A 23,964-nucleotide genomic window follows, 5' to 3' on the forward strand; every position below is an offset into this window, starting at 1 on the left:
CTCTTTCTCTAAAAATTCCAGCCAACTCGGTTCCTCTGCATGAGGGCTTTTCCACTCCGCCTGTCATACGCACATAAGCAAACACTCAGTTTTTCTAATCGTTCTCCTCCGGTCTTTAAGATGAGAGCCCTGCAGCTCCTCGTCCTCGTTCTCTCAGGCCTGGTGGGGGCACAGCAGCAGGCCCTTATGGACTACTTGGAGAGAAGACTCCTTGCTATTGAGGTAAGTACAACAATGCTCTCCCATTCAGACCCTGGCCTCCAGATACAGGCTGGCATGAAGTATTAAGAAGAGTGTAGCTAAGAAAACAACAGACTAAGTTTTGTATGAACTGTGGATTTAATTGTATGGTGCAATTACTTGTTATATCTGTGAAACATAGTCGGTTAAGTTCTGTTAGGTTCTCTATAGGAGTAAAGCCACACAGAATTGTTGAGAGAAGAGTACAAGTAGTAGAAGCTAAAATGTAATGTAATTATCAAACACACATGCACACACACACACACACACACACACACGCATTTACACTGCTGTTCTAAGGTTTGGGGTCAGTAAGATAATAAAAAAAAGTTTTGTTCAACAAGGATGGATTAGATTGATCAAAAGTGACATTAAAAACATTTCGAATGGAAAGGACTTCTATTTCAAATGCATGCTGATTTTTGAACCTTCTATTCATCACAAATCAGGGTTTTCACAAAAATATTAAGCAGTTTAACTGTTTTCAACATTAATAAAAATAAGAAATGTTTCTTGAGCATCAACTCACCATATTAGAATAATATGTGAAGGATCATGTGACACTGAAGACTGGAGTAATGGCTGCTGGAAATTCAGATTTGCCATCACAGGAATAAATTACATTTTAATACGTATTTTAAAAAGCATTAGACAGTAAAAAATTAAATTTTAAGAGACTTTGTAAGAGACTTCTTTTGAAAAATATTACTGACTCCAAACGTTTGAATGGTAGCAATTTACGTGTATATATTCATTTATCATATTCTTTGAGCATGAGTAAAAGTAAATGGTACAGACGTTGATGTCATGTCAATATAAAGGGCAGCTAGAGGGCCCTTTTAGTCCAAGTGCTGGGTAAAAAGGCTCACGGAGGTACTATAGTGATATTTATAGTAAAATTTGTCATTATATATGCATATGTTTTTTTGCATATGCCATGATAGCACAAACTTGCTCAAAATGATAACTGTACCCAATGAATGTCTGACAAACACACTGACATAAGAAGCAGATGAACATGCACACAATCTTGCTTCCTTTCTGTTTTCGCTCCATTCCCAGGATTCTTTCTCCTTGAGTTGGTCACCCGATCTCCCTCTGTGTCTTGGATTCGGCCACATGAAGGAAATTTTCTCTCCCTGTTTTCTCTCTGTGCTGACTCTGCATGTACAGTTCTTCTCAGACAAGTCATTTTGTGTGATTATGCTAAAACGCACTTTGCTTCTTCTTTCTTTCCACTGAGTCACAAATTCAAAAAAGAACATTTGCTGCCAAAGGTTTATCCATCTGCAGCACAAATGATGCTGTTCCAATGCCAAAGTGCTCATGAATTCCTGCAGCTGTCAAGGGAGGGTTATATTTGAATAATTTACACTCATGAGGCTGTCTGACTCGGTATTTAACATGCTCGAGTTCACGGTTTAAAATGTATGGTTGCTTAGAACATTCATGTGCTTAAAAGCCATCTGAAATCTGCATGCATGATCAGGTCAAATTTATTTATATAACACTTTTCACAATACACAGTTTCAAAGCAACTTTGCAGAAAACCATGATGTTTATAATATCTTAAGATCATATTTAGCAGATTAGAGAATATATTTTACATTTTGCAACAATACAAGCAATCAACCATACTTATACCATACTTATAACAGGACATACTTATAACATACTTTTGACATACTTATAACTTTATTTAAAGTAATTATAGTTTGTGACATTATAAAAAAATCAAGCAGCTGAGATTTGATATACAGTATATATGGGTTTTTATGAGTATCCTATATGCATGCAGATAAAATTGGACACTCACTCACACACACACATGTTGGTTTTTGTGGTTTATGGGGACTCTCCATAGGCGTAATGGTTTTTATACTGAACAAACTGTGTGTGCTATTGTCCTACACCTAAACTTACCCCTCACAGGAGACTTTGTGCATTTTTAGATTTTCAAAAAAACTCCATTTAGTATGTTTTTTAAGCCTTTTGAATTACGGGGACATAGGCAGTGTCCTCATAAACCACCTTCATATTGTAATACCTCTGTCATACCCATGTCATTATACAAATTTGTGTCCTCATAAACCACATAAACATGCGCACACACACACACACGCACGCACACACACACAGAATATATCCAATTACATACAGAGCTGCATAGTAATACATTCACATTTTGTGACAATGTCAACAATTGTGCAGCCAAGATTTGCTAAATAGTAAGTATTGCTTCACATAAGAATACTGTACAGTATGTATGAAGCTGTATAGTATGAGGGGCTGTACAAGCCATAATTCATTCTGGTGCATATTTATTTGTCCCACTGTATATATTTTCTTTAGACATACATGCATTTTCTTCTTACACACATTTATTTTTTATAATATTAAATGTATACTTTGAATACATTTGCACAAGAGCAAAATGTATAAATGTATGCATAAAATATATGAATATAAGAGGTAAATATATGAATGTGAGCGTTAAAAATATGTGACTATGAGAGCAAAAATTTATGAATGTGAAAGGAGAATGTAAGTGTGTGAGAATAGAAATATATGCATGTGAAAGGAGAATGTAAGTGTGTGAGAATAGAAATAAGTGCATGTGAAAGGAGAACGTAAGTGTGTGAGAATAGAAATAAGTGCATGTAAAAGGAGAACGTAAGTGTGTGAGAATAGAAATATATGTATGTGAAAAGAGAACGTAAGTGTGTGAGAATAGAAATAAGTGCATGTAAAAGGAGAACGTAAGTGTGTGAGAATAGAAATATATGTATGTGAAAAGAGAACGTAAGTGTGTGAGAATAGAAATATATGCATGTGAAAGGAGAACGTAAGTGTGTGAGAATAGAAATATATGCATGTGAAAGGAGAACGTAAGTGTGTGAGAATAGAAATATATGCATGTGAAAGGAGAACGTAAGTGTGTGAGAATAGAAATATATGCATGTGAAAGGAGAACGTAAGTGTGTGAGAATAGAAATATATGCATGTGAAAGGAGAATGTAAGTGTGTGAGAATAGAAATATATGCATGTGAAAGGAGAATGTAAGTGTGTGAGAATAGAAATATATGCATGTGAAAGGAGAATGTAAGTGTGTGAGAATAGAAATATATGCATGTAAAAGGAGAACGTAAGTGTGTGAGAATAGAAATATATGTATGTGAAAAGAGAACGTAAGTGTGTGAGAATAGAAATATATGCATGTGAAAGGAGAACGTAAGTGTGTGAGAATAGAAATATATGCATGTGAAAGGAGAATGTAAGTGTGTGAGAATAGAAATATATGCATGTGAAAGGAGAATGTAAGTGTGTGAGAATAGAAATATATGTATGTAAAAGGAGAACGTAAGTGTGTGAGAATAGAAATATATGCATGTGAAAGGAGAATGTAAGTGTGTGAGAATAGAAATATATGCATGTGAAAGGAGAATGTAAGTGTGTGAGAATAGAAATATATGCATGTAAAAGGAGAATGTAAGTGTGTGAGAATAGAAATATATGCATGTGAAAGGAGAATGTAAGTGTGTGAGAATAGAAATATATGCATGTAAAAGGAGAATGTAAGTGTGTGAGAATAGAAATATATGCATGTGAAAGGAGAATGTAAGTGTGTGAGAGCACCAGAATGAATTATGGCTTGTACAGCCCATCATACATGCATATATATTCTATTTCTATTTTATATGCTTGTCACTATCACTATCATTCCGTATTCTTTTTCTATTCTATCAACATGTTTTCTTTTTGTTTTTTAAAAAAACTCTATCACTTAAGACCCTCTAACACTTTCACTCTCTGTTCTATTTCTATTCTAACTACTTGTTTTCTTTTTAGTTTAAAAAAGACCCTATTTTATTTAAAAACAATAGTGTTCATTCTTTTTCTCTTTTCAACTGTTTTCTTTTTATTATAAAAATGACACTCTATTACTACCATTGTCTATTCTTATTCTATTCTATATACTTTTTTCTTTTTATTTATTACAAAAATAAAACATTTACATGTACTGTGTTAGACTAACCTAGACTTGTCACTTACATATTATTGCTCTTTTGCTGGTTTTGATTGCCTCTATTGTCCTCATTTATGTCACTTTGGAAAAAAACATCTGCTAAATGACTACATGCAAATGTAATGTGACTGTAAAGTATACTTAACCGTGTATCAACACCCATTTCACCCTAGCATTACGGTGATAACTTTTAACCAGCAGAACCACTCACATTTGTTTGAAAGCTAATTGCTAGCCTTCACTTTATCTAATCATATGAAAGATGCCCATTTCACAGACATGTTTAGAGATGACTAATTCAAATCTCTTTTACTGAGGCTCTCGAGACTTGTTTTTGTTTATTTCTCCATTGGCAGGATCGTATCTCCTTGTGGCATGAGCAGACCAGCCGTTACGCCTCAGAGCTGCGCGAGTTCAAGCAGCAGATGGTGGCACAGCTAGAGGGCCTGGACAAGAGCAAGGAGGCGCTGCGGAGCGAGTTGGACACAGTGGGTACACGCGTAGACCGTGTGGAGAGAGAGATGGACTACCTCGAAACACAGAATGGAGCGCAGCCTTGCGTGGACGTGGATGACAAGCTGGTGGAGCAGCAGGTGACGGTTGTCAAGGAGAGGAATAAAGCCAAGTACGCCAAGCTCACAGGTAAAGAGCTTTAGGTAACATTCCAAAGGCTTAGATACGAGTAATGTTTGTCTCACATCATGTCTCGCCATAGCTGGCTCATTCAACAAATTCAGCACTCTGAAGTACTAGAGGCACAAATTCCATGTTTTTGTTGTGGTATCGAATATGTTATAATTATAATTTTCACTTTATAATATCACTTACTAAACCATTCCAATAAGAGATTAAATAAGGCACTGAAATAGACTCCATCTGAAACAAAACTCTCATTTTCTTATTGTTTTTTGACTTGGATGGCGAAAGGCACTGTTTTCCAACAAATGTTTTACAAAGATCCACTGAGTGACATGAGATTGGAAAAGAAAGACCTCTAAAAAGCATGAGAACTCCATGTGGCACTGCATCAGCAACAATTGCAAACTCTTTCGGACTAACAGGAACATGCTTAGGAAATTTATTAGACCAATATGTAAGCTTATCATCCAATTTGTTAAAAAAAATATTATCCAAAGAATTATTGTACCCATATATATTTCCGAGAATTACAGTTTGTTGGTTAAGTGAAATGACTAATAAATGAAAATGACCTAAGCTATCCGATTCTGACCCTAATATATCCCCACCAAATTTGTTTCTCAAAATGCTTACACCAGCTGTTTGGTGCCATGTGAACTCCAAATATCGTTACCCCACTGAGATTTCCACCATTTGTAATTGAAATCAGATTTGTGTTTTTTAGCAAACAAAAAGAGCTTTTCATTTGACACTATCCCTGAGACCCCTGGCATTAAAGGATATTAAAGACAATGACATGAACCACGAACAATATAGAAAAGAAACAAGAAAAGAAAAGAAAGTTTGAGTGAACCAAAAGAGTACACTCGTTCAATCACTATCCTCCAAAAAGAGCAACAACCACAACAACAGCTCAACCGGGAATAAGATGTTCAGAGAATAACAAAGACTACGCTTAAACGTCAGCTTTCGAATAAAGATTTAAGAGCCCAAAGTAAAGTAAATAATTAACAATAAAAAAATATATAAGTATAAATAAATAAAGAAAAAATTATAAATGAAAAATTATAATAACTCATGAGTATATAAAAAAACAAACAAACAAAGAAAAAACTTACCATCCTAAAGGTGTCTGAACATGAGGTATTGTCCCAGATGAGATCATCAGGTGAAAGGTCATCATGTGGATAATTTAATTTACAGCTAAACTATTATTAATTCATTTTTACTAATAGTTAGATTGGGCAGGCCTTCACAAAAGGGCGTTTAATTACAAAAAAAATAAAATAAAAAAAATTGCATCGACAAATGGCACTTTGGGCATCAAGGGGAAAAGGAGCTGGTGCTCAAGCACCCACCGCACCCCCCTCTGCACGTGCCTGGTGCATAAAGAACTTATGTCTGTCTTACGAACATACTGGAAATGCTTTAAAGAACGCTGAAGGCGAACAGAAATGAGACAGCTTTCTGCGTGTAGCGCGTCAGTCACGCTCGTCAGGAAAGTGAGTGAAACACACATTTTTTATCAAATAATATGACATTAATAGCGGTTCACTTCCGTCATTTGGTACGATTGCGTTCACATAAGCAGCGAACCGTACCCCAGACCAACCTTTTTAAGCGGACTCGGGCACGGTTCGCGGGCGCGCACCCGAGTTCATAAGACAGCGTTCACATCATCCAAACAAACCGAACTCTGACATCAGTCGAACCCGGGTGCGCGCCAACAGTGCTAGTGTGAATATGCAACATCCGCATTTGCGCATTATGGAAACAAATTAGGTATAGTGTATGTACGGTAATTTGATCAGGTTTGTCTCACAAATATTACATTCGTGTTGAGAGAGTAATTACGAACAATAAAAGTTATTTTAACCCTTTTTAAATATACTTTATTTGAATTGTTTGCTTAATTTCAATTACTGGAAAGAATCATTTATTTGAGTGTATACTTTCTGACTGATCAAATATTAACAAAAATAAAAAAATATATAATATAAATTATATTTAATTAATGTTATTTTAGTATTATTTATATACTATTATGGTATTTATTAATATTTTGAATTGGCTTTTATTTTAATATTTTCAGTTTTTATATTTATTTTTTACATTTACATTTAACTTTCATTTAGTTGTTCATTTAGTAGTTCAATTTCAGTTTTAGTCATTTTATTTTCAACTTACACATATTATTTCAGTTAGTTGCCAAGGTAACTTTTAAAAAAAAGTTTTTATGTTTAGGTTTTTCATTTAATCTTTATATTTTCTTTTGATTCAGTTTTATTTCAGTTCTCTAAAATGACTGTAATAGGTTTAGTTTTAGTTAATAATAACAACAACACTGTCACAGGGTGGAAAAGCATTCTAGAAAATGAATAGGAAGAATATGTGTTGAAAGTGTACACTTCATAGATTCTGTTTTAAGAAGCTCATAATGAAGCAAAGCTTCTGTGGTAAGTGGCTCGAGAATGACAGGCAACCAAGTTCAATCACATGAAGCTCTAAGCTATTATAACTTGACAGAGTTTAATACATAATGCATTAAATAGTGGGTCTAATCTTCCTGAAGTCCTCATTTAGAAAAGCATGATGTATTATTATTCCATCATTGAGAGAGACAGTAATTATACTGCTGGAGGATAAATCATGATGCTTTCCGAACATCGTCTCTACACTTCAGCAGCTTCATATTGCCTTTTCATAGCAAAACGCCTCCAATCTGATTAACCCAGACTGTCATTAGTCTACTGTGCATTCCCGTAAGGGTTTAGTCTTAAATCAGACTTTATTGGAAAGCACATAGTAAGTAATATCATGAGGAAGGGATGCACTTTGGAACTTAAATGAAGAGGGCAAATATTGATATTCTAATTCCAGAAAAAAAATTCTAATTGATGATTAACATAACGATGGAAAGTAAGGAATAATTTACAATATTTACAGGCACATTTTAGGCAAAAATGATATACAATTTTTCTTTATGCTTAGATTGTAGTGACATGATCTCCAGCATCAAAGCCATGAAGATCCTCAAACGAGTGGGGGGCGCTAAGGGAATGTGGACCAAGGACATGGGAAGCGCCACCGGGAAGGTGTACATCTTAAATGGGACAGAGGATGATACCATGTATGAATTTGGTACAGTTCGTGAATTCACTTCCTCCCAAGGCACTTCTGCGGCCACCAGCGTCCAGCTCCCTTCAGCTTGGCGCGGTATGGGTCATGCCATCTACAATAACCACCTGTACTATCTGAAGCAGGGTGAGGAGATGAAACTAATAAAGTTTGATCTTCACAAGAACATAGTTGTGGACAGTGCCGTGTTTCCAGCTAAAAACCAGCTCCCCGTATACGGCCTGAATCCTGAGACCTTCATCGATTTAGCAGTAGATGAAGAGGGTCTTTGGGCCATCTATGCCACTCAGGAGAACGAAAGGCACATCTCTTTGGCCAAGATAAACCCTAAAACTCTAGACATCGAGCAGATGTGGGACACCCCTTGTGTGAGGGAGAACGCAGAGGCGGCGTTTGTCATCTGCGGTACCATCTATGTGGTCTACAACTCCAAACTACCCAGCCGCTCTCGAATTCAGTGCGTGTTCGATGTCAGTGACATGGTCACAAACGACGACGCTCCAAATGTATACTTTCCCAAACGATATGGCACTCATGCCAGCCTCAAATACAGCCCTGTGGAGCAGCTGCTCTACGCTTGGGACGATGGCTATCAAATCCTCTACAAACTCCAAATGAAAAAGAAGCTGGATGTGTAGAAGGTGTACTGAAGACTGAAGAAAGCAGAGTTGGAGAGGAAATGCCCATGTTATTGGCTTGCTTTATCTAATGCAATACGGCTGGGTCACACATTGATACGTTGAGCTTTGTAGTTAGACAGAGAGCACAATATATGATTGATTGGACACATTTGTTAGGTTCAGCTGTTTACTAGAAATCAATGTGCAAAGCTCAAGAAGACCCATTTTAACTTTGTTTGCCTGGAGCAGAACTAATAAAATGATTTTATATATTATGTTGACATGAAATGTGCAGTTAATAAATAATTGTACAAACACTACAATAATTTCTACTGTTAATGTATATTATATATATATATATATATATATATATAGCTTATAATGTCATAATCTACCCAGTTAAAATTAAAATTGAGTTAGAATTATTTCAACACCTTACCTGTATGACCTTAAAGCTTCTGCTAAAAGAAAAAAAAGGTCCACTTTGATTGTACAGAATTCTATCAACAAGACGAACTCTGCAGCAATATTACATATTAATACTGAACATTGCGTTGGCGACGTTGAAATTTCTGACAGGATGGTGCGATTGTCAAATCAGAATCAAGCTTTGCATAGAGTCGCGTGCCGTTCACACAGAACACCGCTCGCATCTCGCGCATGACATGGTGTTCTGAAATAAGTGTCCCTTAAGTTTAAAATAAGTTCATGTTTCTCGAGAATATTTGTTTTTGTTTTCCATTCCACCATTATGTCTTGCATTTACGAAGCTATGAAAATTATTTGTGTTCACAAAAAAAAAAAAAAAAAACTTTTTTCAACAATTCTTTGCTACCCTAGCACCATTATGGAGAGTCTTACGACGCATGCTGTCCTCTTCCAATAAACAAGGTGCAGCGCAAGCGTGTTCTACATCAGCAGCACCACGCATACATCGTGATACTCTCTATAATGGTGCAAGGGTGGCGCAGAAGAATTGTTGAATAAAGTCGTTATTTTTGTTTTCTTTGCACACTAAAATTATTCTCATAGCTTGGTAAAATTATGGTTGAACCACTGATGTCACATGAACTATTTTAAGATGTCCTTACAATCTTTCTGTTCCTTGACTGTGGTAGTACCCTTGCTATCTATGGATGGTCAGAAAGCTCTCAAATGTTATCAAAAAATATCTTAATTTGTGTTCTGAAGATGAACGAGGGTCTTACAGGTTTGGATCGACACAATGAATGACAGAATTTTAATTTTTGGGTGAACTATCCCTTTAACAAGGAATGAAATAAAAACAAAACCAATAGAAGCGAGGAAGTTTAATCACACCTTTCAAGTACAAGGGGATGTTCTGAAACAGTAACTGTACATTACAAATACAAAGTCTCAATATAAAATTGAAAAGTGGCTCTGAATTAGGCATTTCATACAGAAACACCAATTCCAGTGATTATTGATACAATGAGTTCCAGCCAGGCCAGCCAACAAAATACATCATGTTATCTGAAGAGAAAACACCTCAAAGGTAACAGGAAAAATACAGAAAAGTAAACGTTTATCACACTTTATGTAAAATACAAAATTGGTCTTTGTAAAACAGTGCTTCTAATTTAGATAATGATATTATTTCAAGTCTTGTTAGAAGGCCAAGGATTTTTTTGCATCTTTTAGATCAGACACACAACCCTTGGTATTCATTATGGTTTTACTTTGGAAGCTGCAATTACTGCATGGTGAAATTATGATCATTTTAGCCAGCTGTACATTATGGATGTGCATGGCTGCATTTAACTGAACTCAACTTGATCGAAGAAAATTATGACAAATGATTCTAAGTACTCATAGAACGATCAGCAAATTAAATGTTTAAATACGGACAAAGCAAAAATTCTACACTTTACACTGATGATGGGATATTTGTAGACAGGATACAAATTATTCTTGGCATTGGCGTTTTTGGTGGCACAACAGTTTCACTTCTTCACAAACAAAAGGAAGATCAATGGAATATCTCTGCTCTGTAAACAATATACAGTTTGGCTAATATCTCAATAGGTTGAACATATTGAGGACTTCACATATCTCTTCAATAATAAAAATCTCTTAACACATTTATTTTATATTCAAAGAAGACAAAAAAGAACAAGAAGGAAGTTAAGGCTAAATATATAATAAACTATATCTTCATACTATTATGTCAATTAAAATATAATATACATCTACCAATTATACACTATTCATCAACAAATACACCCTTTTACTCTTCTGAGTTGCTTAAATTCATCTCGAAGTGTATCGTTCAACCTCTTCGGGTAGTGGCTTGTGAATTTACCCAATGTAAGAAAGCAACACTTCAATCCAAAGGCAAAAAAGCTAAAACTCGGCTAGGTTTACTTGCACTTGGAAAGGTTTGGACAGCACCCTCTTTTTTCTTGCTCCATCATACATGTCTGCACAGGCATAAGCTGTGTCACACATTGTCTAAGGACATATCTTGGATCTCACCATCAGTCCCTGGGAGATACTTGGCTTAAAGACGTAGAGAGAGGTCATCCCTTCCTTATGGACTGGAGGGGAGTCTAGGAGATGGGCATGAGCCCTGGCTGTCAAAGCTTGCGGTACGAGTCTTCCACTGAAAAAGAGACAGAAAACGGAATGAAAATGGAAATATTGAAATGAAAATGTACTTTTCCACTCTGGAAAGGATAGACATTCACCTCCTTCTCAGACTTCTTGGGCTCTACTAGCGGGTGCCAGTGAGCGATAGGCTTTCGAGGGTAAGCAAGCATCTCATTCCAGTGGTCTCTCCCAAGCCCCTCGGCATGGATCCCTACACGACAGACTCCAATGATCTCATTGTGTCCCACTCTATACACCAGGAGAATGAAGAATAGACTGTGAAGAACATACACAACATAATATTTGTAGAGTGAAAATATCACACTCACAGATCATAGTCCATAACTGATATATGTAGGCTGACTTGATCCATATTCTCTGGGGGAATGTCAAAGATAATCGCCTCATTATATGTTGGATTCAGTGTGTTCTTTTTTATGGAAGTTTTCTTCTTTTTCAAGCGTCTCCCGTCACAAATCAGTGACACCTTCACATACGGATCTGCCAACAGAGCAGAAAGGTGTGACATGAATTTCTCAACGTATCTTTCTCCTTGTCTTTCAGGGTCTAAATATGTCTGACTAAAGTACTTGTAATGTGCTTGCTGACAATGATAAATGTGACTGTCCAAATGTATACACAGGAAGATGGAGCCGAGCAGACAGATGCAAGAAAATAAAGACAGACAAATAAAGGACAGCAGCATACCTGAATAACCGGTAATATCCATGGCTTTGAGGTTCCTACATTTGATGACAGTAAGTGTGAGTCTCCCTGCAGTTGGCAAGTAGCAGAGAGAGAACATTATCTCTCCCAAATCCACACTCTCCTGTAAGTCAAATAGAGACACTCAAAATCGAATGCATCATGCTGGCATTACAAATAAATGGCAATGTTTACAAATATAGTTATGTTAGTATTTCAATGATGCAAGGGTAAGAAAACGACATAATCTTAATTCAGTATACTACCATTCAAAAGTTTGAGGTTTTATATTATTATTTAACAAGGATGCATTAAATTGAATAAAACCGACAGTAAAGACATTTATAATGTTACAAAATATTTCTACAACCCGAAATCCGGAAATGTTGGGACGTTTTTAAAAATTGAATAAAATGAAAACTAAAAGACTTTCAAATCACATGAGCCAATATTTTATTCGCAATAGAACATAGAGAACACAAATGTTTAAACTGAGAAATTTTACACTTTTATCCACTAAAGGGAAGGGAAGGGGGAAGTGATGTGTGGCCAAGTATGGTGACCCATACTCGGAATTTGTGCCCTGCATTTAACCTATCCAAGTGTACACACAGTAGTGAACACACACCCGGAGCTCATTTCTAAATGAGCTGACAGTAAATGAGCTCATTTAAAATTTGATGCCTGCTACAGGTCTCAAAAAAGTTGGCACGGGGGCAACAAAGGGCTGAAAAAGCAAGAAATTTTGAAAAGATTCAGCTGGGAGAACATCTAGCAACTAATTAAGTTAACTGACATCAGGTCTGTAACATGATTAGCTATAAAAGGGATGTCTTAGAGAGGCAGAGGCTCTCAGAAGTAAAGATGGGCAGAGGCTCTCCAATCTGTGAAAGAGTGCGTAAAAAGAGTGTGGAATACTTTAAAAACAATGTTCCTAAATGTCAAATTGCAAAGGCTTTGCAAATCTCATCATCTACATTGCATAACATTATCAAAAGATTCAGAGAAACTGGAGAAATATCTGCGTAAGTTACAAGCCCGGAGACCTTTGTTGGATGCCCGTGGTCTTCAGGCCCTCAGATGACACTGCATCACTCATCGGCATGATTCTGTCATTGACATTACTAGATGGGCCCAGGAATACTTCCAGAAATCACTGTTGGTAAACACAATCCGCCGTGCCATCTGCAGATGCCAACTAAAGCTCTATCATACAAAAAGGAAGCCATCTGTGAACATGGTCCAGAAGCGCTGTTGTGTCCTGTGGGCCAAGGCTCATTTAAAATGGACCGTTTCAAAGTGGAAAAGTGTTCTATGGTCAGACGAGTCCAAATTTGACATTCTTGTTGGAAATCCGGGCATAAGAGGAGGGAGACATTCCAGTGTGTTATCAGCGTTCATTTCAAAAGCCAGCATCTCTGATGCAGAGGTTGCGTTAAGACTTTAATTTTGTCCATCATTTTGACGGACAGGTTCATAAAAATTCAGTCATAATCTATTATTACCCGTCATTTTAATTTTCATATTTTAATTATAATAACCCATTTAATTGCTTTTATTTTTGTTCACGTTTTAATTTTTTAATAATGAACCTAAAGGACGAGCATATAGGCATTTATTTATGAAGAGAACAGATGAACAGAGACTGCGTCACTTTTCATGTTCAACACCGCAGTGACAGCGGAGTACACTAAAAACATCAAAATATGCTAGTGCTGGTAAAAAAAAAACGATTTCTCTGTTTTAATAGATTCTTATTTTTATGAACCAATATCGTTTCTTAACCCCCAATCTATGCTGTTTTCATTTGATGAATACACAGTAGGTAATAGGCTAAGCTTTGTGCGTTGTTACTTTTCATATGAAATACAGTCTCAGATTTCAAATTCTGTCCATTTTATTAGGAAATTCAAGCAACAAATACCGTTTTGGTGCTCTTTAATGTGGCGTGATAGATCGCTGTAGACACCTTAGATCAAGCTATTCGCTTTACTAATACTTGCCTGTGCGTAATCAAAGGCATAGCAAAAGACTTTTATTTTTGTTCTGGAAACAATTGCACGCTCTGCTGCCTCACTGGAGCACACTCGCCACCAACTGGACAGGCCTAGGAATTACAGTTATAAATTACAATAGATCACCCTCAGTGTAATCTGCCAAAGTGATGGACAGCCTTCAGATTTTTCAGTCACTGCTAAAAAATTTTTGTCAATGACGGAGAATTTTTGGTTAACGTGACCTCTGCTCTGATGGTATGGGGGTGCATAATTGCATACGGTATGGGCAGCTTGCATGTTTTGGAAGGCAGTATGAATGCTGAAAGGCATATAAAGGTTTTAGAGCAACATATGCTCCCCTCCAGATGACGTCTATTTCAGGGAAGGCCTTGTGTATTTCAGCAGGACAGTGCAAAACCACATACTGCAGCTATTACAACAGCATGGCTTCGTAGTAGAAGAGTCCGGGTGCTGAATTGGCCTGCCTGCAGTCCAGATCTTTCACCTATAGAGAACATTTGGCACATCATTAAATGAAAAATACGTCAAAACTCTTCAGCAGCTGGAAACCTATATCAGGCAAGAATGGGACCAAATTCCAACACCAAACCTCCAGAAACTCATTACCTCAATGCCCACACATCTTGAAAATGTTTTGAAAAGAAGAGGAGATGCTACACCATGGTAAACATGCCCCCGTCCCAACTATTTTGAGACCAGTAGCAGGCATCAAATTTGAAATTAGCTCATTTTGTGCATAAAATTGTAAACTTTCTCAGTTTAAAAATGTATGTTATCTATGTTCTATTGTGAATAAAATATTGGCTCATGTGATTTGAAATTCTTTTAGTTGTCATTTTATTCAAATTTAAAAAACATCCCAACATTTCCAGAATTCGGGTTGTATTTCAAATAAATGCTGTCTTTTAATCTTCTACTCATTAAAGAATCCTGAAAAAAAAAACCTGTTTGGTAATTCCTTCATAATATTAAAAAAACATAATAATTAATAATGGTAATAATAATTTTTCTTGAGCAACAAATCCGCATATTAGAATGATTTCTGAAGGATCGTGTGACACTGCATACTGGAGTAATGGCTGCTGAAAATTCAGCTTTCCCATCACAGGAATAAATTAAAAATTAAAATAGAAATGGATAGAAAATGTACAAAAAATAAATAAATTCCTCAAAAACCTTCAATAAACTCAGAAGGAGAAAGGTATTGAATGAGTGCATCACATATCCATAGGTCTTTCCCATACATTTAACCCATCTTGACAGCTTTAGCCCTCAGCCTGTTATCTCAACTATACGGAGTTCAGTGATCTCTAGTGTACTATAATCAGTCATGTGAATTCATATCTCATAAGTTAGAGCTGAACACATTACTGTAGACAGTACTGCTTTAAACAAGTGGGCAATTGAAAGACTCGTTCATTTAACTGCAGTTTGCATGGCTGATGTATCATATCATCACACGAATAACTGAATATATACAGTGGGGCAAATAAGTATTTGATACACTGCCGATTTTTCAAGTTTTCCCACTTACAAAGAATAGAGAGATCTGTAATTGTCATCGTAGGTACACCTCAACTGCGTACGTTTTACTTTGTTTTACTGGGTTTAATACATTAAACTGTACAGTACGTATATAATTTGGAGAAGCAGTAAATAGTTACAATAAACTCTATCATGTTTAACTAGAAGCTGTTGCAGTTTTGAGTCAAATGGTGCCCTTGGCGAGACAAGACAAGACTGAGAAGCTGCTCGGAAAAGTTCAATTTCAATGAAAGTGTCGGGTGGAACTGAAAGTATGCTGCACAGTGCTGTCAAACTGCTGCGGGTGAGTGATACAGAAGTTGAGTGCGTGTCTGAGAATTTAGCCCTGTAGGACCCTAGGCGACTGTCTATACTGTCAATGCCAGAATCCCTCTCCTGAGTAGAAGAGATACAAACCTGGACTACACTCACTAACATGTAGTCGTAAGACGGACTGATGTCCTGATGCAACAAATGACCCCATATCAGGATGTGCACCACATTATTATGATGTATAAGTTGCTTAGAAAAGCAATTTGAGAAGTAGTCTAGCCTTACTGTGGAATTGCAGGGCACTGAGTATCTTTGCCTTAACCAGATACCAAAGATATCTACAGTTGGCAATAAATGCATCCATTCACAATAAAAACAAGTTAAATTATTAACTTTAATTAAAACTTAAAGTGAAAGTTAACCCCAAAATGACACTTCTGTCCTGGATACTATGGATATTTTCTAATAAATCAGAAGGCATTTAAAAAATGAGGGTATGTCTCAGTGTTGCTTGTTCATACAATGATAGTAAAGGGCTTTAATTTTGTTTTCAACACAAATTTCTTTCATTATATGGACAAATATTGAGACATTATTTATATTATATTCCACAGCAGAAAGTTCTACAGATTTGGAGCAGCATAGAGAGTAAATTATGAGAGAAGTTTCAAATTTTGGGTGAACTATACCTTTGAGATTATTGCAGACTCAGTATTGTCATATAATAAGGCAATAATTTTTGCCCTTAATGTTTTTAATACTTAATATATGTACATTGCACAATTTATCATATTTGGTAATTACAGTTTCAAATTACCATATCACACCCCATAGGACACTATGTCTATGAATCATCTAATTATTCACTGTTTGTGTTTTCAGAGAAATACTCAATACAAGTGGATTCCTATATTAGAAAGCCAAATCATTAGGGTGACATTAATGTGACATAAGCCACATTAATGTGATGAATCACCAGTGGGGTCTGGACTCACTAAGTAGTAGAGACGATAAATTGTCTTACGCTAGTGGCGTACTGGATGTCTTTCCAGATAGATGTCTCCCGGGACAGGTCTGAAACTTCAAAAAGGTTTTCCAGTATCACCTCGCCAATCATGTCATGCCGCGAGAAGCGGTCAAAGTCAAAGACGCTCAAGTGGAGCTTTCTGGACCCCAGCTCCTCATACGGGACCGGAAACTGAAAGGTCTCGTCAAACGTGGGGTTGAGCGTTTTGCGGTGCACGCGAGTCTGGAATTTACGCTTGCGGTCAGGAAGCAGGTAGATTTTGACATAAGGATCGGAGCTGCCGCACAAATCTTTCGCAGGTAGGTCCAATGCCTTGAGGATGGTGACGAGGAGGAGCTCTCCCTCGTAATCGTACTTTAGGGAGAAGTTGATTTTGCCGCATGTTTTAGCAGTGGCGTTCTTAGATGACTCCTCAGCCTCCATCGTGCTCTGTTGGTAAAGTTCTGGTTGGATGCGGCCAAGAGAGCCAGCGGTGCAGGTGGGAAGGTCCTCCACGTCTAAAAATTCACTTCCGCGGTCCAGACTGGTGACATGGTGCATCTGCCTGGGAAGGTGCTTTTTGAAGGAACTGTGCCTGGCAAAACAAAATTTGGCTGCTGAATCATCTTGATCTGATGCACTGGTTCTTTCACAAAAGACACACCAGGTGTTAATCTACATTTGAATTATAACCCACAATCGAATGCATGTAAATCGATGGTGATAATTCTGCATATGCTGTAAGGTTCCTGCAAAAACTGGTTTTCCTCTGGACGTAGCATGGTTTTCCACCATTTGACCTTCTTTGTAGTCAGTAAAACCCAGAGACCTACTTCAGGTCTAATGTTGTCTGACATTTACAAGATTTCCTAAGTAATAACATGATTAAGAATGACTGGAACTAACTTCATTATGGCTTTGTATCTACAGTAAACCGTGATGACCTATACGAAGGTCTTCAGACACAAACATTTCTTCATTCTTCCAGAACACTGACCTGTTAGAGGAGGCTGGCTCGGTCGTTTGCCGTGAGATACGCGTACGTCTCAGCAGATGATCCTTCATGGACAGCTGCACGTCTGCGGGGATATCTGGCGACGTATGACTAATCTTCACTGCCGCCTCCAGAAAGTTCCCAGGATCCTTCAGCTTATCTGCTGCCATAATATCTCTGAGGGTTGGGTAGTAGTCACCGTGACCTTCTTCTCTGTGTTGGTCTCTCTCTGGCCGGGTGGGGGCAAGGGCGGTGGCGCTAGAGGAAAGCACTTTGTTGCGCCAGGGCACCCAGCACAGCTTCCAGGTGGCGACGCTGATGACACCCAGCAGGGCCAAACCACACACCACAAATACAAGCAGCAGGAGACTGAAGGAAATGTCTGGACAGAAGATACAACATGGACAGAAGTGGACGTTGTAAAAATGCACATAACAAATGTCCTTCTAGATAGATTTTCATCAATGTTTCAGTTACAAAATTATAAAGTGTGCTAAAACAAGTTCAGAGTGTTATGTTGATCCAAGTAGTGTTTCTAAAAACTTTAAGATATACTAAATGAAAGCTGGAACTTATACTGCTGCTAATGTAACGCTATGAACTTATAAACAAGCTGGAAAATGATGCAAAACATTACTGATAGCCTTTCAAAGACTACAACAAGACATTTTTGCAAATTCAACAAAACCTTTATCAGCTTTGATCAGTGGTTCTCAACGTTTTTGATTCTATTGAACTATAAACTATAACTTTATATTTGACTTGAACATTTTGACTAGAATGAACATAATACTATAACTTATGTTTATACATACATAATTATGAAAATAAAAATATATAAATAGTAAACATTATTAGCAGAAACTGGGTGAGTCAGTACAGGTAAATTCACCACAATTTATTTTGTGATTACAGATGTTTCAACTGTATGTTCAATAAAAAAAGTTAACAGGTATTGAGAGGGAACAACATTTTTAGTATGTTTTTAGCATTTTAATTTAGTTAAGATTGATAGAGTAGTTAAATTAATTATATTAATAATAATATATTAATTGAAATGATTTTAAGTCAACCAACAGCACCCTTGGAATTTTGCTAAAGCCCCCTATGGACCCCGGTCTTCTGGATGAGAAGCACTGAGCTACAGTAGATAAAACTTGGTGACAATTCAGCAGAATTTGCAACAAAAATGTAGAATAAATCACATGGAACCAAATGTTTACATTTGCAAGGTGTAAATAAAGATTAAATAATTTAAGATTAAATAATTTTCAGTGGCAATGCAGCATTGGTCTAAAAGTATAGTTAACCATTTTATTATCCTCCTTAAAAGTCTTTCACAATGGCCCTAGGCCAGCAGGCAAACCTTATTGTAGAGCCCTGCCATATAAAATCAGCAACAGCAAGCAGTTCTTTAGAAATAAGACGAAAAAAGAGCTGCTTATACATCAAAGAGAACCTGTAGAGGTGCTATCAATGTCTTAGCCTCTTGTTGAATTACTGCAAAACTTGAAACAGCTTTCATTGGTTTACTAAAACAGCATATTTCAACTAATTATTTGTCTGTTTGCTTTAGCCTGTGGTGAAGGTAATTAAAACAAATGTCCTGATCATGCCATGACTACTGCAGACTTCTCGGTCAGTCACCACAGAGCACTCACATAAATATTAATCAGCACACGCTGAGAAGACAAACTACAACATAGTTGTAGAAATGATCATTCAGTGTGATGCACAGTCTGGTGAGGCTGTTTGCCTCATTATAAGGAAGGCAATTGGTTCTTATGCCTTCAAAATGGGCCTCTTAAACCCTTAAATCTCTAGTGTGAATATCACAAGGTAATGAGTTAATCGTCAGACCGCCAAAACTTCTCGGCACCGTTGGGTAGACAGTATTAACACTGAAGTTCAGCCATCTTCCAGATGGAATTGCAAATGAGCTAAATGTAATTACAGACTTTTCATACAAGTAGAGCAGGTCATTGGTTAAATTCCTACTCGATGGCAACAATTATATATCTAAGTGGATTAAAAAAATGCTGATCTAATGATTATTACAAATGCGTTGGAGTGCATGCCTCTCAGGGAAGGAGCACTTGGCTGCCAACCAAGAAAACAAACAGGTGCAGCATCGACGTACGTTCTCATTTCAATCACATGCTCACAGTTATTTGCTTCTCCTACTGGGGGAAAATAATTAATGTGCCAATAACTGTGGAAAACCGGCCACTTGAGACTTTATGGCAAAAACAAATTCTACATGTACACCACACGCTCGTTGGAGATTCAAATGTAATAATATGTCGCTTAATTTCAGATGTGTCATTTCTCATTTCTGTACAATCATAACAGAGCAAATGCACCAGAGACAATCAATCTGCATAGGTGATTGCTCTTGTATCTAGGTATTGTCTTTAAGAAGTAAAAAAAACAAGACCAATTTTCTCATTATCAGGACTTAAAATCAGTGCCACAATTATTATTAGTAGTTTTTTTTTTTAAGTTCTGTTACGATAAACCACAAAATTCCCCTAAATGTTATGTAATGTTGTAATTGGTTTTGAGCTATTTAAAAGCTATTTTAAATAGTAATTGGTTTTGAGCTATTTAAAATGTCTGCACAAATCAAAATAATGATTTTAACTGCCCAGTCAAAGGAAAAGTTAACTAAAAAAAATTTTATTTGCAAAAAAATGTACTTGCCCTCAGACATCCAAGATGTATGTCATGAATCTGGTCAATGAACTTCTGTTAACTCACCACCAGAGGTTACTCGCTCACCACATGGACTACAATTCCCATCATCCATTCCACTGACGACACACAGCTGATTGCACTGATCACACACCCTACATAAACCATGGACTTCCTCTTCCCCTCTGCTGAGTATTGTATTGCCTTTATCACTCCCCTAGTGTTAGCTGCCTTACCGAGCCATTCTGTGTTTTTCTGTTTAGTATTGTTCTGCATTTATAACTCTCCTAGTTTTAGCTGCTATACGGAACCCACTTTGTTGTCATAGTCTTGCCTTGTGTGTTTTTCTAGTGTTTTGATTCTTGCCCGTGTTTCCTGGATTTACCCTTTTGCCTTGCCATTTGGACTCTGTTTGCACCTCTCTTGGACTACTGCTCATATACCTGGATTATCTCTCTGCCTTGCCCTGTTGGATATTGTTCGCCAATCGTCGACTCTTACTAGCCTTAGGATTGCTCTGTGCTTGCCCGTACCATACTTGTTTGCTGTTGTTTGACCCTGCCTGTTTATTGACTATATTTATAAATACAAGCTTGCACTTGGATCCTCACGTCTCGTTCACCCCGTTACAATGTAGATAAACCTTCACTTCTGGCCATAATCCATCGTAACGGTTCCTCCTGTGAAAGTCCATCTCCTGCTGTCTTCTCACATTAAAATCAACATATCTGTTTAGAGCATATTTTTGCATTTATTACAAACACACAGCTTTTGGTTTCGCAGGATTTTGAATGAGTCAAGCTTCCATCCGTTGTTTGGACTCTGATTCTGATGGCACCCATTCACTTCAGAGGATTAAAATGTGAGCAAGTGATGTAATGCTAAATTTCTCCAAATCTGTGCTGATGAAAGAAACAAACTTGGATAGCCTGCAGGTGAGTAGATTTTCATCTCTTTAAAATTTTTCATTTTAGGGTAAACTTACTTTAACTGCCCAGTTTTTACTCTGCTGAATTCTGTGTGAATTAAGCATTGTTTAACATTTAAAAACAGTGCTTTAACCATCACAAAACAATAATAATATAAAGTTCATAAGTGGCCTGACTTGGACCCACATCAGACAAGATACGCAGATTAGCCTGTCAGACAGCTAGACTCTTTTCTGCCGCAAATGAAATATTAATGGGTGTGATGCAAGGTTAGACAACCATTACAGTGTTTATGCTTTGACCACTTCACCTCACACAAGTCGGAGTGCATTTACAAGAACCAGCAGCAATCTCCAAAGGCCTTCAAGACTTTGAAAATGATCCTGTTTACATGCAGAAGCAAAAAGACAGATAACAATACTGCAATATTCTAAATATTCCTATGGCAATTTGAACTAGTGTATGTAGCACTGAACAAGTGTTGCAGGCATTCATGACTGTAAATACTGAGTGGTTTTCTGTTTGGAAGGAAACGTTTTACTTCTTGTTGAGCTTCATAATAGCAATTACAAAGTGACTTGTCTACACTGAAAAAAGGTGTTGAATTTAAATGGTTTAATCATGTACATTGATTCCACATGAATCAAGTTTCACAAACATAACTTCACCAAAAGCAATTATGGATTGATGTTATTATAAAGTGACAATTTAGTAGTCTCAAATTGATTTTATATGGTTTCCTGATAGGATGAAGTTATTCGATTTAACTTTTTTCACTTAATTAGCCTATAATATTGTAATAGCTCATTAAAGAATTATAAGATATCGATATCACATATATTAGAATGCAAAATGATAATTAAATGCTTATTAAGTAAAGCAGCAAACATGCTCTAAATGTTCCCATCCTCTTAGCAAAAGCTATAATCTTCACCACAATGTTAACCCAGTGTAAATGAAGCAGTTTAAATCACAACAAGACAGAACACAATGTAATTTTCCAAACTAATAAATATTTTTTTTTTTTTACATTTTTACTCTTCCCATTAAGTCCCATTCAAAGCATGCTGAGAACTACACTGGAGTCTAGTAGACTACTTTCGATTACTATAATTCTCTAAATGTGAAGTCACGTTTAAAGAGAACACAATTTTGTTGCGTACATCACAAGTAATACACTGCAAAATCTGTTTTCCTTCTTTTGTGAGTGTGTATAAATAGTCTAATTTTATCAAGTAGTATTATTATTTAACCAGCTGAGGCTGAAACAAATCCAGTGAAACATTTCCTGTGACCAATAAATCTAATTAAAGCTTGTTTGGTACCAGTGGCGGACAGCAACCAAAGCCCCAGGGTTTTTTTTTTTTTTTAACTTCTCTTCAAGTGTCTTCAAATCTAACCTGGTATCCATAGAAACCTGTCCATTAGACATATCCCATCCCCTATTTTAACTCTGCTACTTGAGATGTAAGGGTTCACCATTGTTGATGGTGTTGCTGTCACTGCTGAAAAACTGCAAACCAGAGCTCTATTTTGCTTTCATCTGTCATGGTTTGTTAGAAATCTCTTATTCAGTTATCCTTCAAACCTTCATGCAATCATAAAAATAGCGCTGAACATGTTTGTCCAGTTAGTTTGTTACAGTAGCTTTGTGATATAATAGTGGCTGTATTGCTATCAAATACTGCTCTGTTCAGCCATGAGATTAATTAGAAAAACTGATGTCATTATATTTTATGAGGTAAAGTGTATCATATATCATAGCAGGACTACATGCTAAAAATCTGTGATTTTAAATAACTGCATCTAATAAACTATTACATTTCTTATTGCAGAACAATAAACCCATTCAATTATTTACCTTATTGATTTGCCATATAAAGTAAATCAAATTCAATGAGAAAAGAGATTTATATAGGCCTAACACTTCCTTTCAAGACTCTATGTAAGCTCCATCAAATACTACTGAGCCCTATCAAAGCTCTGGAGGGGAAAGGGTGAAATCCAGTTAAACGTGCTCCTGCTATTAGCTTCTGAAGTCCCTGTGGTATACGGTTGTGACAGCTGTGGTCAGGGCCATCAAAGAGAACATAAGGCTATAGCCCACTTTAATGAAAAGAACGGCATGCTTGTCATCAGCACTAGGCTAATGCAGATACAAAGCACTTTAATAAAGCGTCTCAAAAGTGCTTCATTAAAATCACAATATTTATAGTTGTGGCGGTATGTTGCGAGGATTTGCTCTTTTTAATCAAACATGAACAAACTGCAGGGTGAATTGGTGCCAATAATAAGATCTTATGTCCTGCAGATAAGCTGGTAGTCTTTATAGAGCTCGAAATAACACTGAACGCTTGCATCAATCGTGGGGTAAGGTTTAAAAAAGTGAAAACTCCTAAAGCAGAGTGAATTAAATAAAAATAACTGCTGTTAATATTTCCCTCTGCTCCTGCCACCGTGGCCATGTTGACAACATGGGAAAGTCCTCATCTTTCATGCCCTCTCTAGCAGCAATTTGCAGACAAGCAATTACTCTTTGCTGAGCG

General features: G+C 36.8%; 2 protein-coding genes across 2 annotated transcripts; one reads left to right on the forward strand and one right to left on the reverse strand.

Annotated features, from left to right (window-relative positions):
- On the forward strand, positions 1-8,986 carry LOC306854996 (olfactomedin-like protein 3A). The gene is made up of 3 exons (XM_079393366.1): positions 1-222; positions 4,625-4,910; positions 7,899-8,986. Exons 1-3 carry the CDS (start codon positions 40-42, stop codon positions 8,681-8,683), a joined length of 1,254 nt encoding a protein of 417 aa, XP_079249492.1. The 5' UTR covers positions 1-39; the 3' UTR covers positions 8,684-8,986.
- A 2,230-nt stretch (positions 8,987-11,216) lies between these two features.
- On the reverse strand, positions 11,217-18,166 carry LOC306854905 (synaptotagmin-6-like; the record flags this gene model as incomplete). Its single annotated transcript, XM_079393214.1, has 6 exons — positions 17,799-18,166; positions 16,820-17,396; positions 11,984-12,104; positions 11,605-11,776; positions 11,374-11,524; positions 11,217-11,288 (listed from the first exon to the last, which is right to left on the reverse strand). Exons 1-6 carry the CDS (start codon positions 17,963-17,965, stop codon positions 11,217-11,219), a joined length of 1,260 nt encoding a protein of 419 aa, XP_079249340.1. The 5' UTR covers positions 17,966-18,166.
- Positions 18,167-23,964: the final 5,798 nt, after the last annotated feature.

The sequence above is a fragment of the Barbus barbus genome (assembly GCF_936440315.1).
Source record: "Barbus barbus genome assembly, chromosome: 35".
NCBI lineage: Eukaryota > Metazoa > Chordata > Actinopteri > Cypriniformes > Cyprinidae > Barbus > Barbus barbus.

Coding starts and splice junctions, on each gene's coding strand:
- LOC306854996 (XM_079393366.1), top strand. CDS start 40: ATGAGGGCTTTTCCACTCCGCCTGTCATACGCACATAAGCAAACACTC. Junction 223..4,624: donor GAAGACTCCTTGCTATTGAG/GTAAGTACAACA, acceptor CTCCATTGGCAG/GATCGTATCTCCTTGTGGCA. Junction 4,911..7,898: donor CAAGTACGCCAAGCTCACAG/GTAAAGAGCTTT, acceptor CTTTATGCTTAG/ATTGTAGTGACATGATCTCC.